This window comes from Chaetura pelagica, unplaced genomic scaffold (genome assembly GCF_000747805.2).
Source record: "Chaetura pelagica isolate M959 unplaced genomic scaffold, ChaPel_1.0 scaffold104, whole genome shotgun sequence".
NCBI lineage: Eukaryota > Metazoa > Chordata > Aves > Apodiformes > Apodidae > Chaetura > Chaetura pelagica.
In genome coordinates this window covers 6,731,698-6,750,568 of record NW_009953786.1, presented here as the reverse complement: position 1 = coordinate 6,750,568, position 18,871 = coordinate 6,731,698, and the positions used below count along the sequence as shown (strand labels likewise).

The window sequence follows — 18,871 nt, the reverse complement described above, 5'->3', positions numbered from 1 at the left end:
ACATCTCTCACTTCACTGACAGGACAGGAGCCTCAGTAAACTTCAGTAGGCTGGGCAGTAAGACTACTTTGTTTAGCTTTTTGACTACAAAGAAACTAGGACAGGAGAAAAAAAAATGGCATCCAAGAAGGCAAAACAACATAAAACAATGAAAGTAGTATCACACATACAAAAGTAAATCAGTGAAATGTGGAGCCCAAATTGGAAATGCCTTTGGTTACTAAGTCTGATTACATTTATTCTCCCAAGAAAAATACTAACCTCATAAACCAATTTTACACCTGTTCCTGAAAATTATCATGAATCCAAATGCTATATTTAAATGCTATGCAGATAGCTCATGTGTTGCAAAGGTTCCCCATCTGAAGACAGCACAAGTGATAATTAAGTAGAGATCTGGCAAGATCTTTATATACACAATTTGTTCAGATACTTCATAGGTCTTGCCTCACAGTGCAAACAAAATTATTACAAAAGGGAAGTCCCAACATTTAAATCCCTTAATAAATTTAAGTGCCTGCCATTAATTACAAAATAAATAAAATCAAATTATTTTAAAAGTTTTCTCTTCTGGACCAGCAGTAAATGTAAGGTCTACCACCTTTTAGCTAGAAGAGCTGAAAATAAATGCTTTAATCCAAGGAGATTAAAAAAAATGCAGATACTGAGTCCTGATGGATGATTGTGCTGTTGATTTTCTTCTTTTTTTTTTTTTTTTAAATAGATAAGCAGCTTCATCCAGACCCAAACCAACTAAGGTAGGTAAGGTTTAACAGAGAGAAGAATAATACCATTCAGTAGAAAGGTTTATGGCTCTCAGAAAAATATTTACAGACTACCTCTCTGCCTGTCTCCAGTCAGTTACCCACAAAGGTGCCAAATCTTCAAAAGACACATAGGAACATAATAGAAAGGTATTTGAGAGTGTTTTGTGAAGAAGTCACTGAAGATGTCACCATCTAGTAAGTAAGGCGACTTCCCGAAGTTTTTCATGATAAAATCTTTCACACCACAACTGCATCGTTGTTACAGTAAATTAAAATAATGCCTTCCTTACCATGACTCCTCCCTATTGATTTTAGATGTGGGATGGTTTGGGGAAGGAGAGAACTAATGGGAAGGCTGAAAGGGGCAAGGATCTAATACCAATCAAGTTTTCCTTTAAAATATTTTATAGACCTTTACACTAGTAGTTATCCACTGGAATACTGAAAAAAACCCAAACCCCAACCAAATACACTTTAGATGAAAAAAGGAAAAGGAAAGACAGGAAGTGTTTAAAGCCTAAACAGTGGTAATGTGCTCTGCACTAAACACTCCATGTCCAACTGTTGCCTCATCGAGGATGAGTCTTTCAATGAATTCAGAATGCACTTCATCAGTTTGTACTTTAAGCCATGAAGAACAGAGGGTACCTGAGAAATGCGGGGGAACTTCCTACAGGAGAAGTCTGTGAATCCCAAGTCATGGAATCCTGCTGGAATCGAGGGATTGTTCTGAATGAAAGGCTTTCCCATGGGGTCTCTGGGAAGCTGCTTGTGGATAACTGCATTATGGCGCAGTAAGCCCCGATGAGTACGAAAGGTAATACAACAGATGTCACACCTGGAAAGGAAAGGAATAAAATCAAAATGACTTAGTGACTGCTGCAAGCTTAAGAGTTACATTCTTCTCGCATTAGGCCAGCCTCCTTTCTCTTGCCCCACGATACCAATAACCTGCTAAACACAAAACAAAGTGAGAACATGTCAAAAAACACGTTAACACAGAAAGGCCATTTCAATCAAAGTCACTTTCTACCACTTTCTGGCTATTAAGTTCATCGGAGGTTCAAAGACTATAGTGCATAAGAACTGAGCATCCCATGTGGGCAGATGGTGAAGTAGCAGCTGAGACCACAGCCTCCTGACAACATTCCCATAGACAAAGCATTTCAATGGCTTTACAACAGTTAATTTTTACTGAAAAGTACTATTAAAATAAAAGACATTTTAAAAAAATCAGTGACAAGGAGAGGCTAAAACAGACCTAAGCATCAAGCAGCTGCAAATGTATAAATAGCACCTTTTTAAACTACTGTTTAAATGTACTACTGCACACCACTCAAATACCTGTGTATGAATTTTCTCCACACTGCCTTTCCATAAAATTTCACTGGCTTTTCTCAAAGGTGTTATGAGAAGTTTAGTGTTTTAAAAGAAAAAGTGGTGCTCCTTGAAGAGGAAGAGGATCAGAGGAGGAAGACCAGAAACAGGTTCAACACTTCAGACACTCATACATCCCCTTCACAGCCAGTGTGACCCAAGGTAAAATGCAGAAGCAACGATTTTTCCTACCCACAGCTTAATGCTGTGATTTCTTGTTTTCCCTAAGTTCTCAGATCCCAAATCCAGTAAAACAGAAGTTTCTCATATAAAGTAGACTAGTGTTAAAACAATCAAAGGTATTGGAAATGCAGCTATGCTGCAGGCAGTAGGGACTATGCAGCAACACTTGGCCAACACATCAACAAACAAGCCTACCGCCTTTTAAATATCTGGGATTTGAGCTCTGCAGCACCACAGGTCACAAACACTCTGTATTGAACAAGTGACACACCGCTTCATTCAACACGGTTCGTTGCAGTTACAGCTCCAGCTCACAAGCAAAGCATGAGTTTCACAGAAGCAAATACCACCAAATGTGAAGCAGTCAAATTTTGTCCGTGAGAACATTTTATGTGCTAGGATTTTTTCACATCTTCCCCTGCCTCAGTTCTCCCCACACTGTCTTCACCCTCCACATCAAGGAAAAGGACATGTGCATACTCATTAAAAAAACATCCTGCAATTAGAAATTGCTTCTGACAAATTCCTGAAACCACTCCCTCCCTGTCCTGTCCCATACAAACTCCATTGTTGTTCTTTTTATCACTACATAAACTTCCACAGACCTTTTTTATTCCCTGAAAATGAAGAGATAACCAAGTCACCCACAAAGCAATTGAACTCAGTCTCTGAGTGGTGAAAGAAGCAAGTGTGAAGTATATGTAACACAGCCTTTGTTATCATGGTACCCAGAAGGCTGGGACATAAATATTATGTGCTAGAGGTTTAATCTGTTTTATCTCCTCTGTCAATTCACTTGCATCCTACCTTTACAATTATTGCCAGCAAAGTCCCTGCATTCCATTAAATATGAAACCAATGCCATTTACAAAGCAAACGTTTACTTAAAGAGGTCTGTTAAATATGACAACAATCTCTGGTGGGGGTGGGGAATGCCAACATGTAGCACTTCTCCAGTGTCAGGATCTACAGCTCTCCTCCAGCTCACTTGGCAGCACCTATTCCATGAAGCAAAGCTTTCATCTGCAGTGAAAACAAAAACACACAACCAGCAAAACCACTGGGGGAAGGAGGGCATTAAAGGGTTAGAGCAGTCACCCAAAGAACCTGCAAGCTGCTGAAATAAATTCTTTTTTAGAGGCGATGAACGTGCATGAAAGCAAGCAGTTCTTCTGGCATGCTGCTCCCGGTACGTTAGCATATGGACAATGAGGGTTTGCAAGCAATGCTCCTACACCATCAGGAGCATCGCTGGTGGTCTGTGGGGTCAGCTGTTCTATAGAAGGATGCAGACCTTTACCTCAGGGGGTCTTGAGGCAACTCCAGCCTCCCTGACATGCCTGGCTTCTACTGGACCAGCAACCCAATGCAGCAGCCGTATCCCCCCCTGCATGTTGAGGCAGGCACAGCTACCATTGGTAGGACCACAGAGCTACTGGGAGAGCTGGCGCCTGCCACGGTACCCCCAGGATTTCAGCTGAGCAGGAGCCAGCATTCCTGGGCAAGCAGCCAGTGCCCCAACACAGCAGGGAGGTGTGCCTCCTCTGTCTTACTCTCCCTCACCTCCATCAGCTGTGCAACATGCTGATTGTAAGGACTGGTTTGTTTAGGGCTCCCATCAAAAGTTGCACTTGAGAGTAAATCTTCCAGAGCAAAAACCCGTGTGAAAGTCCTTCGCAGTACACCTGGTACCAACCACTGTGCCTCAGGACAGTGAAAATTTGCAATTTAAAAATGGTGTTTTCCGTGGGGAATGGCCTCACATTCCCCCCAAACAAAGGTAATTTATCTTGAAAAAGGAATAGGCACTTTCTTTCTTTCTTTCTTTTATAGTGCATAGGATTACACTTCCCAGTGTACTTCTCTTTCTTCCTTACTTTTCTCTTTTATATTCCTTACTGTGAGTGAAAAAGCAGCAAGCAAAAAGAGAAGTTGGGGAAATGGATTAAGCTCTGTTTCCATTAAATCAAAATGAAGCTCCTGGCTGAAAAAGGAAACATCTGGCTAAATCACACCTGTCATCTCAAGATGCAGGCACTTCAGGGCATATAAATGTACCGCACCCTGACCTGGCATCTTCCCCTGGTGTCACACTTTACAGGATCACCTGGGAGGGACCCATGGATGTACTCCCTTCCTCTGCAGTCCAGGCATACCTGTAGATGCAGACACAGCTTGTAGAGCTGGAAAAAAAAAACCCCGTCCTCCCTGGAAGACATTTGGAGCAGCCTCTGTGGGGCAAGCACCCCAGGTGAGTCAGTGCTGGCACCTTGCGCCCACATCGCTCACCAAGGACAAGGGAGCTCATTGTAAAGCTGCTCCTGATGCTGAGGGGTGCCACCATGCCAGCTCTGCAGACTTCACTTGGGTTTGTCAGTCTATGGATGCAAACTATTTAAAATATATGGCACATTTGCCCAAGTGACTGCACAACATTTATTTCATATGTGTGTGAGTCTTGTTTTTGTTGTGCTCCTTCCCCCTCAACACCAGCAGGAAACGAGTCTGAATTTCTCACAAATGACATAACTGAGCTTCACATACAATTAGCAGTGCAGATGCAGATATGGATATGTACCACCTCCAAGAAAAACTTGCAGGTACTAAGCTTCAAAACCTAACTAGCTAAGGCAAGCATCATACTGAATTGATTAAGGCTTGTGTTCATTTACAATGGAGTAAGCTGCCATGCCTAACAATCCATTAACTGGAAGCATTTTTTTAAGGAAGTCTAACCATTTTTCTGTTTTGTCATCGATACTATTTTCCATCTTCAGGTTATGTCAATGCCTACAGTATTTTTAAATCTAAAATCACAGTCAAAGGAAAGGAAAAGGAACCCTTGGTATAGGATCATTTTTTCGTCTTGCTTAAATGGCTTTTTTTAAAAAAAATAATGATAATTGTGGAAAGTCTGAAAAGTCCACCATATCAAATAGAGCTTCTGAAACATGTGGTAGTACTTTGCTCATGATGAACTTCAAAAAAACCAAACAAAACACTGAGAAAAAACACCCTCTCCTTACAGCTTCACAAGCCTGCTCATGTGTGGCGCCAAGTCAAACACGGATGGTATGGCTGCAGAGAACAGAGATGGGAACAGGTTCTGAGATTGTCAGCAGAACAGGCAGAGCCATGGCTCAACACCTGAGTGGAGATAAAAGCACTCTACTTGCAAGGTAAGTTTCCAGATGTAGCAAATAAAAGCTGCTGTGTTATCATGTGATTGCTAGTCTTGGCCACGGTTTTCCATTTTTCTATAAATATGACTACAGAGCTGAGAGAAGAAAGCTGTTCAGTTCCAAGTACAGGAAAAAAACTGCTCTTAGCAGCTAACAGAGCTTTAAAATGAGATTCTTCTCAATTTCTATTACGTTTCAGAGTCATTCATACCTGCACAAAGTGAATGTAATACTAGGGCTCTGGCTCGCTGGTGGGTGAGAAAACAGAACTGCTGGAACACAAAAGCAGAACCAAAATATAACTGCAACGACAGTCCAATGACCAGGCTGACCTTGGTACTCAGGGCACATATCGTTATAGGTGAGTCAGTTTAATTATTGCTACACCAGTGCACCTTTCTAATTGTCAGGTTTTTTGTTGTTTTTAAATGCAGACAAACTCTGTGTAAAAAAAAACATTAAAACAAAAGCAGAACCAAAATATAACTGCAACGACAGTCCAATGACCAGGCTGACCTTGGTACTCAGGGCACATATCGTTATAGGTGAGTCAGTTTAATTATTGCTACACCAGTGCACCTTTCTAATTGTCAGGTTTTTTGTTGTTTTTAAATGCAGACAAACTCTGTGTAAAAAAATACCATTAAAAAGCCTTCTGCTAAAATATGTTAGTATTCTTGAAATTTGTAATGCTAATTAGGATATAAAAGCATTTTAAGAGGCTTTAACATACAGTCAATACTTTGTGCAGCTTGTTCATGAGGCAAGCCAGGAATTGCTATACTTATGACAAGCAGGACCCATGCAAGAAAAGTTTGCATAAGTGATGCCTGCGGCCTTGCATTACACCCTCCTCTGAGCCAGTTTCAATTTATCAGAAATGGAAACAGTTTTTTTTCTTTGAGAAAAGGAAGGACATTTTAGAAAGGAAACACAGTGAAAAATTTTAAGCAAAATTAATCAGTCTTGATTTTTATTAAGTGTAATGCAATCAAACACTCAATCTTTCTAAATTTTAAATTTCACTAGTCAAGATGCAAATACCAAACATTTAAAACCATCATTCTGTTACCAAGAAATTAAACAAACACTACGTTCTGTGCTACCTGAGACTGGCAGTGGGAATAGGAAAGTGACAATTAGCATTCTTCTACTTATACATCTGAAACCAGGAAAGAGGAGACCAAACCTGAAGTACCCATGCAACTCACTAACACAATGTTGTCCATGTTGCAGATGCACAAATAAAAGCAGTGTTAATTTCTAGGCCCTAGATAAAAATAAAAAGCTTGGTACCATTTTGTTCCTTTCCTGTCTGCTCTTTAGCAACTGCTACAAACAGAAGCAAAGAAAACAAAGCAAGAATGAAATACGCCCTGAGACAGAAGTCACTAATGCACATTGCTTTATTAAGACATCTAACTCCTTCCATTGAAATCCCTAATACATATAATACATACATTTCTACCTTTGTCCTTACTACTTTCCTTTCTGTCTTACATTATTTGCAGAATCAATGTGACTCTCCTTATGAGCAAAGAAAACCCTATGCTGACCTAAAAATAATACAACTGGGCAGAAGAGAAAAAGATACGTGATTCCCTGCTGTTGACTCATGTCCACACCAGGGGCAGAAGAAGCAGGTTCCCAGCCTTCACACTGGTAACATGTACTGCAGAGGAGGCCAACAAGGAGGGGGAGATAGAGGAAGGATGGTTTTAAACATAAGGGCTTTCACCACCTTTGAAAGAAAAACTAGCAAGTTACAGATATATTCCCCTTCAAAAAAGAATCGTTTTGCTTCTCTCACTTCTTTTGGGGCAAGGCAAAAGGAGGGAGATGAGAGAGAACAAATTGGTTTCTTCTCCTGTGTAACCCCACCCAGATCCAGATACTCATCTCCTTTTGGATGAAAACCCCTTCCTGGCCTCCACACCCAGGGCCCTGGGAAATAACATCCAACAGCTGCACTAATCTCTCCCACTTGCAGCAGATGAGTGATGGAAAAGAAGCAGCGCTATGAATGCCACTCCTGCCTCCCTCCCAGGGGATTCCTGTGGGTCTTCCTGCTGTCCTGCAATGACCGTTCCTGCCTCCTTCCCCTGCAGCATCACAGTGTCTGACCCTGAAGGACCAGGACCTGCTGCTGTCCAGCCTCCACCTTGCCCAATGCTATGGGGGTCAGTGTGGAAACTGCAAGCAGCAGAGGATCACTGGGAGCTAACTCCTTGCCAGGCGTAATGGGATAGAGAGGCTCCCCTCCCCCTTCTCAGTGCACAGGAGGGCAGATACAGCTCACCAGAAGTTCAGTGCATGCTGCTTCATCTCCTCGACAAAGGCAGGACTTTTCTTTTAACTTTTCCTCCTTCTCACCGGCTCTCTGACTTTGTAACCAACATGTCCTGTTGCTCCCTTTAATCCTCTCCCTCAAAGAAGCCACCCTTGGGTGCAGCAAAGGCTGAAACCACCGCGCCAGCCCTTCTATTAATAGAGGGATGCACAATGCTGTGTGCATTCCTACAGCCGTGCTGTGGTCCAGGCGAGAAAAGTATCATGTAGGAGCCAGAGCAGATGCGATATAAACCAGGGTGATGTTGTGCTTCAGAAACTTGTTGGCATGCTGGAGAGCCAGGGTCTGTACTGGCGTATCATAACTCCCATCATCAGAGCAACTCTAGTGAAGTTAACCACCGTACGGTTTAATAAAAAGGCACGAGCCAGGCTGTGACACCTTTTAATCTTACGTGTGAGCAAAGAAAAATTAGGAAAAAAGATTTCACTTCTTCACAACACTGTAATGAATTGCATGTAGCAGCAATACTTCAGCAATGCCACATTTAAATGCCTCTTCTCCAGTGGAACACTAGCTTATTCTACCATCTACTTCGACAGAATTAACATGCAACTAAGAACAAATAAAGGGAAAATGGGTGATGGTCTGCAGACACTTGCACAAAGTAGTTAATTTTCTCATAACAACCTTTTTACTTAATAAAAGTTTTAGAAACAAGAAGCATCAACAAATTGGCTGGGCAGAATCATGGCACAAGAGCTGAAGATCAACATAAATAACAATGAAGGATTTAATAATAAGGACAGGCATAGCTGGGGAAAAAAAAAAAAAAGAGCAGTCCTCTACAGCTACCAAAATTGGAAGCTGCACAGCATCCAAAAAAAAAGTCATTATTTGTGCACACAAAGTCAAGCGGACCTTCTGGTTTTCGTTTCGCTTAAGAAGAGGAAAGCTCTTCCTGCCTTCCAACACATCTTTAAAATATAGATGCCAAGTACTAGTGTAGTTTTCAAATTAATGGCAGGAACTAAAAATAAATAATCTATGTGTCTGTTGTGTTAAAAAGGCAACATCTCTTTTCACAAGTAACATGAAGAAGAAATCTTATCTATAGGCACTGCTCTATCCTACAGCCATACACTGATGACAACAGGGCTCAGAAATGGGTGCAGCCAAATCTGGACTGAACACCCTTGCCTTCCTCACCTACCTTTGCAGGTAAGCCCCACTCAGCATGCAGACATGACTGCTAACACAACAAGCAGCAGCCAGCACTTTGTGACAGCCTGCGCATAAACAAACTGGTCATCAGGATCAGGCAGGCATGCTTATAACTTATTCTGGCTCAGCCCTCTTACCCTCTTGTATTCCTTTTTATGAGAAGCTTCCCTCTACAGTTAGCTTTGCATTTTACCCACTTTCTATTCTTGCAGCTGAGCTAAGATACTCAACACCATGTGACACACCACACAGTTTCACATGAGAGCGTCACTCCCTATGTCCATTCACTATCTGGTATCTTTACCCAGCTGCTCTGGATTCCCAGTCTCTTCACACAATGAGCTCCCTGAAGTGAGCTGACCACTTCTAGGCTAGCAATGTTTCCCATTTATCTTTTCTGAACAGAAACTTCAGAAAGCACTTCAAATGCAGTTCTGGTCTGCTCTTGCAAGGCAGCATACAGACAAATACTCAAGCTACTGATTTTAATTCTTCATTTGCTCAGTAAAAGGATGTATTCACCAGCTCACTTGCACAGCCTCTCCTCTGCCTTATCAACATTAAGAATTGCATCGCACCACAGTATGTTTTTGGTCCGAACGTTTACCAGAGCTGTATTTCATCATCACCAGCTGGCTCACGGAATTGCTCCTGAACTGAAAATGCTACCAACAGAGTTCAGGATTCAGTTCCTAGTTCCCGTCAGCAAGACACTGAGCAAGCATCTTGCAGAGAACAGCAGAGCAGTCAGCTGAATCGACCCCTGTGTGCCTCCATCCTTGGCTGCAACAAGTCCTGTAGCACTGACTGTGCTAGTACTCAGGAACTCTAGCAGCAGTTCCTGCTTAAACTATCCTTGTTGGTAAAATCTCAAACAATGACTAAGAAGGGAAATATTAAGGCCAAAGTATAGTGTGCTAAAACCAAAAGTTAAAGAGGTTGATAAACATATCTATGCTGGAGTGCTCTCCATCTCTCTCTTGGTACTCAACAATCATGTAAGATAAAACAACGTCAGAATTATCCATCTACATTAAAAGAGCACAACATTTCATATTCTGAAGTGCTAACAAGGAACAAGGCTTACTTATGTGCATACCAACAGTTGTGATAGAGATGGAAAAGTAGCATGAAATTTCACAATGCTGCATGGAGACTAGTTCCCATTCATTCCTCAAGTTGCTTCTTGTAACACTAGTGTCTACTATGAGGAGAAAACTTCCTTTCTCCACCAAGAACGCACAATTTTGTCTCACAAGTGATTTAAATTGCAAAAAACATTTAGTTTTCAAACACGTTCACCCTTGCAATGTCAGTAACATCCTCTGCCCACAAAAAGGCTGACCATGTGTAGAAAGTAATGTGCTTCACAAAAATGAAGTGAGCAGGATTATTGCCTACTATATATGGAGAGAAAAGATAGAAAGTTAATTCCTAAAGTTGCTTAAGTAGGCGCTGGCAAAAACAGGAATGCAACGAAAAGGGCTTTTTCTGGTGTTTGTGTCTTTTTCCTTATACATCCTGTACAGTATACTTTTATTCAGTCACATTGCTGCTCTGTACACAACTTGGTCTTATAGTAGTCTTTTCTACTGGTGCTGGTGATTGAAATAATTTCTGTATACTTTAAATTAACATTCATTTATTTTTTTTAATATTTTATCTCCCCAATGCTGATGTGCATAACTTTCCCAAGAACAGTAACAGGGCAATAAACATGTAATATTCTAGGTAGCTGAAATAATTTTGACTCAAAACTCACTTCATTTTGTCTTGACTTAAATGGGGCTGCTCATGTACATTGGCTAAAATGATTTAAGACTGGGACATAAATCTAGGTGCCTTGCAGCATCCCACCATCTGACACTGTGCACTGAAGAATAGAGATGTGCTGGCAAAGGGGAAACCTGACCAGCCTGACTGAATCACAAGCTGCATGTGACATCTTGTGAAACAATTTAGCCACAGAGTCCACAAGAGCATTTAAGTTGTCCAGTCCTTCTAAGTGAAGCCAAATAACACCAAGACAAGACAGTAATATTTCCCACCTGGGAGTTTTCAGACACAAGAACTCACAGTGGCTACCCTGGCAAAACTAGAGGCAGATGACAACAGATGCCAAGGGTCAGGGTGTCCTGACACTTTGCATTCCAGGATCTGAGCTGTTCTGTAGCTGTGCCTGTTACTGATCCGTTTCCACGGTGTCACTCAACCTTTATCCAATCTGACTTTACAAGTTTCAGCAAAACTTGGGTAAGCTGTTTTGAAGAACAAGGCAGACTATGAATGGCTTTTTGGTTTTCTTTGTTTGGAAGTACTACAGAAGCACATTACCCTGGGGCAAGAGAACTGCTTTTGCTGTCCTTGTGAAAATATGCTTGGGATTTGGCAAGATACAAAGCTTAATATATTATATCATTGTTTGGACATGCTCTGTAAGAGGTCAAAAACCTTAATATACCCTGAATCCATTAATGGCAACAGGCATCTACTGGTTCTGGTCACCAGGTCAGCTCAGTGGCTGAGGCAGACAGTCTTTCACACTCTGCTATGTCTGCTTATTTCTTGTCTCCTATAAAAAGTACCCATGACACTCATTAAGATCCAGACTTACCATGTTCAAACTGCATAACTATCCTTACTAAGAAGTGATGTTGAAATATGTCTCTAAGAAAGGAGGTAATGGCAACGTTATCACCTCTTCCCTCCCCCTGTCCTCAGGAAGACACATGGGCACGCGAGGCAGCATACATGTCTACTTTCTGCTTTGAGGAAGGAAAATCTAAAAAACCTTCAGCTGTTGGTACAGAGAGTACTGTAAGAAGCCTCCTGGAGGAGAAGGAGGGGAAATAAAAAGGATATGCTCTGGTTACAGTGAAACCCAACAGAGGAATTTTATAGTGCATGTACTTTTTAAAAAGCCACACGTTTTACTTCAAGCCTATTCCATTGTACTTGCCAAAGGAAAAGAGGAGAAACCTCACACAGTGCCTCGAGAGGCTTCTCCCCAGGAAATCCTCATGTCTCCTTTGCTTGCACTGCTGATGTTGCTCAGAGCTGTCTGTCAGGCGACCTTTACAAGCGCATTACCATGTTTGACAGCAACCCTCTGTCACGAAAGTTTCCAGAGAAGTTACCCCGCTCCACGAGGTCTCTCATTTTCCCTGTTGGCTGCACAGCGTTTCAGTGCTCTGCTAATTATATCAACACTCAGATACAAACTCACCAAAATAGATGGTGTCCTGAGGCCCCAGCTGCAGGGGAACAGACATCTTCTTTAAATAATCCAGGTAGAGAGGCAAGGGGGGTCAGAAAGCACCCTGGGGCCACTTCCCACTGCTAATGAGGGCTGCAGACAACCTTGCTGGGACCAGCTCATGTCACTAATTAGGGTACAGGTCCCAGAGCTTCAAAGGGACAGAGACTGACCAGGGAGGGTAATGCCATGAAGGAGATGCAGTGCCACAGCCCATTGTCAGCGGGACAAAGGGCTCTATGTGCTCCCAAGAGCAGGGCAGTTCTTACCGTAATTAGGAGACAAAGATGCACGATTTAAGATTTTACATAATCAAGAGATATTCTCCTGAGCGGGAGCCCCTCTCACACAATCAGTGGATTAAGTATTGTTTATTCTGCTGCAAGTAAACAATGAGGTGCTCCCCACTCGGGGCTTTACATGAAAAAGCAGTACTGGAGAAGACAATGCGGGGTGTCTTTTCATCTGACTTTGAACAGCTAACCCTGTGATTTGAAGTTGTTCATTTGACAGCACCGGGAAGGGTAATGGCCCACCCTGTAAATTAGCTGCTCACATACTGATCCGGAGCTGCCAGACAGCCTTACCTTTTTCTGCTACTTAGCAGAGGGGGGCCAGGACATGCAGACACTCTGGGGGCAGAGGCTGTATTTACACAACAGCACTACCACAATGGTAGGATTAAAGGACCACAAGGAAGCCAGGCAGAAGCTCCTGCACACCCCGGCACTTTGCTGCTGCTGCTGGGAATCCACCTCTGGAGGAAGGCTGGTACCTCTCTCAAGGCAATGCACACTGGTGCATGGCTCCAGAGCCAATGTCCACAACAATTTTTTATACTAACTATTGGGGAGCAAAAACTAGTCAGATGTTTGCTCTGTAGTTTACAAAGAAAGGCATGGCTAGGCAGATGGAACATCACTTATTTTGGTCAAGACAAAACAGCATGTGCCGGGATACATAAAGTGGCAGCTCCAAACCGACTGCCAGACCCAGAGCATCTGGCTCTGGGATGCACAACATCTGATACCTGCCTCACTGAAGTCCTGACCCAGTGACTCTACTTTTACAATACTGGCAATCAAAAGAGACTGTTCTGCTCATTGCCCTTTGTTTATAACACAGCTGTTACGCTTTTTTGTTTGTTTGAACTTTAAGGAGGGTTCTTCCTCTCTGTCTTTTACAATAAGGCAACACGAGGATTTGATCAATGCCTTCTAAAATTTTGCAGTTTGCTTCCCTGCCACGAGCACACCCATATATACACATGTGCCTCCTACTCCGATACTCTAGCTAAATATTCTTTACTTCATCTCTTTCACAAAAAACCCCACCCTTAAGCCTCACCAAGAGAAATCATTTTGGTTACATGAACTCAAGATTGAGAATGGCACACCACATTCAACCAATTTTGCTGAATCCTACAAACAATCTTGCAGAACCCTGGGCACCAGAGGATTACAGCCTGGGCCTGCCAAGGGTTTTAACCCATTTCCTTTGGGATGAAAGAGTCACCTTAACAGTAGCCTGCTCTGCTTAGCACGGGATTTTCTGTTAGGTTGGGCCAAGCAGACGGTGTCATTTGACTTGTCTGGACTAGGACAAAAGGTGTGTTTTAAACCAGATAGGCAAGGCAAGTTGCATTTGAATATGTTAGCTGACCAGAGAGAACCACAGCTTCCTTGCCCTGTCCTATCTTCACCTACGTCTCAAATTGCTAAAGCAAATACCTGACAAACCCCCTCACCCACCTAGACAAGTCCATGAAGACCAGCATCCCAGCACCACCCCTTAACTCATGCCCACAGAGCTTGACAGTTGTGGCTTGATTTAAGGACACATTTTAGTCTTTGTTGCTCAACACAATCAAGAGTAGCAAAATCTACTTCATGAGAATATTAGTCAAAAGCAAGTCTCCTAATCCTAGAGAAAGTTGCATGAAGAGGAACAGTGCGTTTGCACAGCCAGCATGTCTTCCTGCCTTGCTGCAGCAGACCACAAAAAGCTGTCAAGCTACAAGGGTGTCTATTCTGTTATCTTCTATCCATCACTCAAAGCCAGAGAGCCCACCTCTCCAATCACCTCTATGGCCTGTAGCTTTGCAAAGAGATCATATCTTCATAGAAGCTTCAAAATGAGGCTAACACCAGGATAAGCCTAATACGACAGCTGCTTCCTCTGAAGCATGAAGTGTACAGCAAAATTATCTTCAACTCCCTTTTGTGGGGGTTGCAGAGCTCTCACCAGAGAACAGCTGTTTCAGTTTTGCTCTATAATGAAAATTTACTTCATTTACTTCAGAAACAGCAAACTGAATTTAATTTACTATTAGCTGAACCAAGTTTAAGAGCAAGCTTTCCATCTCCCTTCCCCAGTAATTACAGCACTTAGTGCCTTTTAAAATTATTTTACATGTATTTACCAAGTTTTTCTAACTTTTTTAAAAATGGAAAATTTAATAGAATTAATCCCATTTAATAGAATGGGATGGCTCTGCTCCATCCCATTCTATTAAGAAACTATTCAGGAGACAGTGTTAACACTTCAAGATGCTGAATTCTGAACCCTCATGAAAAGACCACTAAGAGAGTCCAATTTCCCAAAATAAGCTTAAAACACCGACAAGCTTCAGCAAATGGACAAATATATTTTTCTAAAACAGCAGTTTTTCTGTATGTTTAAACTAGAGCTGGAATATCTCTTTTATATCTTCATGTGCCTGGCTCTGCATTTTTCTGTGGTAAAAAACTAGAAATAAACAAGTATCAGGAGTCCCAGGGACAATTGCTTGAATCAAAACATAACACTCAAGCCCCTTCCCAAACAATTAATAACTAATTTTTCCTTGTTAAGAGAAGCTGATTTAAAACAAAATCCAAATCATTCCCAAACCTCAACAGGAAGAAAGCATAACACATTGTATTGGAAATCTGGCACCAGAAACTCCACTATTTTCATCCACCCTCATGACAGACAACAAAACCTCTATACCCAGCTGCAGCCTTCTTCCCAAGCAGAAGAATCTCATGGGTTGGTACCTGAACACTTTTATCAAGTTTTGCTTCATGTTTTAAGCATTAACTTGTTAAAAATTTGCAGTGTTGGTATTTTACAGTTTTATGTAACAACAGTAATAGGTTTAGAGGGGAGGAAGGGGTGCTAATTTCTTCTACAAACATTCCCAGCTATTAACTGGGCAAGATTTCCTGTATTTGTGAAAAATAATAAAATTAAACCCTACAGAACCCTGGTGACACAAGATGAGTCAGAAACATTTAAAAATCTGTATAAAATCACAAAGGGGGCCAGTTAACAGTGCAGGGGTCTGAATGGGTCCCTCCTATCCCCAGCAGGCTCCCTCAGGCCATCTGGTGACCAGAAATGCTCTAAGGACTTTTTCTTACCTCAGTGAATTATCTGGATGTGTCTCCATGTGGGACTCCAGCCCATACTTGCAAAAAAAGTCTTTGAAACATACTGGACAATGATAAACTTCCTCCTCAGCCTTCTTATCGCCTTCACCAGAGTGACCATCCTCGACAACCTTCAGAGAAGAGGGGAAAAACCTCGCTAGACCAAACGTTAAGCAACAAATCAAGCATGCAATTCATTTGAAGTCCGTCGCTTAAAAACGAGGCAGTGGGCTTCATCTGTAACTTTGCTGCAGGGGGCCAGAAACGACACATTTTGGCAACAGAAAGTGGGTGAGCAACACAGCCTCTGCATGTGTGTGAGAATGTGCATGACAGAAGGGGAGGCTCCATGGGAGATGAAGCGTGCTGCTAAGTCACGGATACATCAGCTCTACTGAGAAACTGCAATTTGACCAGCTTATAAACCCCTATGTTTATATAATACTGAACTAGCATTCTTCCCCCTTCAGGAAACCAGGCGAGCTGTCAGCCTCAATTATTTATGCCACTGAGATACTGCCAACTCCTAACTCAAGTGGTCCAGGGAAAAGCAATGAACTTCTGCATGTTTTCTATAGCCCTCTTCTGATTACAGGGAGAAAAGCATGCACAGAAGCAAGGAATACTGAGCTAAATGGCACTGCTACTAGCTTGCCATTTTGAGATAGTAAGTGGAAAAGGTCAAGTTAAGTCTGGCAGCCACCATACGTTTTGTATCAATGACTGAAATGCACGAAAATATTTCATAAACAAAAACCTAATGGGAAGGTCTAGCCTTCAAATAAACATTTTCTGGTTGCTCTTGCAACTCCAATAATGCAGGATGATGCTACTGTGAAAGAGAGATGTATTAAAGATTATTTTTTTTTTCCTCCAGATTAAGACAAAAACAGAGCTCAGCTGTTGCTGCTTTTGAAGTAATCACTGTTTTTTTTAAAAAAAAAAAGTTGAAATCACTATGCTGCAAGACTACTAGGAAGAAAAAACAAATCTAGGGGAAAAGCTGCAGCAGCAAAAGAACAGTTCATCCCCTTGTCATCCAATATAAATCATAAGCAAACCCAAAAATTTAAACAATACAAAAATTTTAGAAAAGTGAATTCTTTCAATCTCTGAAATTAGAAAATAATTTCCAATCTCAGACAACAGCATTGGTCACAGAGGAAAAGCATGGCATCTTAAAATATATACAGGTCTGAAAGAAGACCACTTTTTAATATTCCTGTGCTGACTGCATAAACACCACAGCCGGCAGTTTAGGAGGTAGCCAAGAAACTCTTTTGCTTCATGTGCCATTAAGAACCTTTTTTGCAGGTGTCCTCTCCTCTCTGTCCATCTCAGCATCATGACTAAACTTCCGTTTCGATGAAAATCGCCTGCGCTTCAGCGGCGATGGGGGAGTTGTGCTTGCTGTGCTGTTCGGATCCTTTTCATGAATCTTCATGTGCCTGAGCAGGAAGAGGAAGAAAACGCCATCAGTAGCCAATTTGGGGCAGAAAGTTCACATACATTTTAATGCCAACACTACTTCTAAGGTTTGCCTTTACAGGATACCTTTACAGCAGAGATCCCATAAACCAGACTGCATTTCTGAAAGACAGCTGAGGCACGATCCAGCATGGGCCCTTTGCAGCACCTGGGACCATGTGGGGCTGCAGCAAGGAGCCAGGCTACTCTCCTCCATGCCTCAACCCATAGCACAGCACTTGCCCCACTACAGCCTGGCCCCATGAGCATTGTACCCATGCCCCATCATCCAACAGACCCTGCTTCTGCCTAATACTGCACAGTCATCTACAGGCCCAGCCCCCCAGTCTTGTGGCAGCCTAGTAAGTAAAAGCCTGGAGCTTAGCATTCATTTCTCTCTGTGCAAAAGAAGCACCCCATCTTCAGCTGGCTTCCCTTCAGCTCATACCCCAACTGGATCAGTATATGCCAATGCCAGAGGAACACTTCTTAAACACATTTGTTTCCTTCTCATCCTTAACACACTGATGCACCCCAATATTGAATTTCAACTGCAACTTCAAAGTCAAGATATATCCAGTTACTGTTAAGCTGCAGCAGGTTTGGCTTGCTAAACTCCATATTGGAAAAACATGTTTACAAACCTGCTTCCCCAGGAAAACAACTATTTCTTGTCACAAAGACACCGGACAGTGGAGAGGGAAAAAATGGCTCAGGAAGCAATCTCATTAATATCTGTATACCTGACCCACTTGCCTCTTTGTTTTCTGTACTTGCAACCTGAGGAAGACACTGTTGTCTAGTTCCGGGGTATTGCTCCCAAGCTCAAACTAAATTTTCTTTTTTAAAAAAAAAGTAAGAACTTTAGTCCCACTTCAAATTTACAGTACTTTTGAAAAAAATACCAAACTGAGGCACCTGCATGCAATGGAAACTTATGCTCCTAATAGGTAGAAATATGAGTGCAGGAGAAAGCTGCCCTTTGTCTATATGACTGATTGTAAAGCAGCACAAGGAAGACAATGTTAATGGCATCTGGTAACATCCTTTAGTCACACCCCCAACTCAGCTCAGGACCATGCCATTTAGCTTGACTGCATACTGTCATGTTCAAACATGAGAGAATGTTGTAACCTAGATGAGTCTCATATGTTCTCATAACTGCTTGGATGTTATGACATAAAATCCATTTTGGTTTTGGATGCCAAGCGCATGATGCTTCAAGACGACACTGAACCAGAAGGACCCATGGACAGATTCCATAGGAGCTGCTGGGAGGACTGTCTCCTCACACAATGCTTTTTTCATACATCCTTTCACAATCTCTGAACCTCTTTTTTAAAAAGGCATCTAAACTACCATCTCAAACTACAGCTGGATTCCTGAGGGTGTTAGGCAGAAACAGTCTCAAGCCAAAATCATCATGTGTACCAGAAACAATGCAAAATTAAAATGGCTGCCCAGCTCCTACCTGCTTTCAGCACCCAGCAAGGCTGGGGCTGCCTGGACGACCAGGTACATGTGTGAAAAAGCATGGTTTCCCCAGACCACAGTAACCCTCACTGGTCAAACAAATGGTGGACAGACACTAGTGACATATGTCAGTCACATTCTGGGAGCTTCAAGGAGAAGACAGCATCTGTGTGCAGATGTGCTCAGCAGGTTGGGCACAGCATCACAGAAACACTGCTCAATTTGTCTGACCTCTTTCC

At 42.2% G+C, this 18,871-nt stretch overlaps 1 protein-coding gene across 1 annotated transcript in view; it reads right to left on the bottom strand.

The window, feature by feature from the left end:
* Positions 1–18,871, bottom strand: part of RREB1 (ras responsive element binding protein 1) — a 65,564-nt gene that overhangs the window by 22,099 nt on the left and 24,594 nt on the right. Inside the window, exons 5-7 of the mRNA XM_010000920.1 lie at positions 16,996–17,140; positions 15,684–15,823; positions 1,416–1,605 (exon numbers count right to left, since the gene is read on the bottom strand). Of these exons, the coding sequence (XP_009999222.1) occupies positions 1,416–1,605; positions 15,684–15,823; positions 16,996–17,140 (475 nt within the window). The remainder of the gene's footprint in view (positions 1–1,415; positions 1,606–15,683; positions 15,824–16,995; positions 17,141–18,871) is intronic.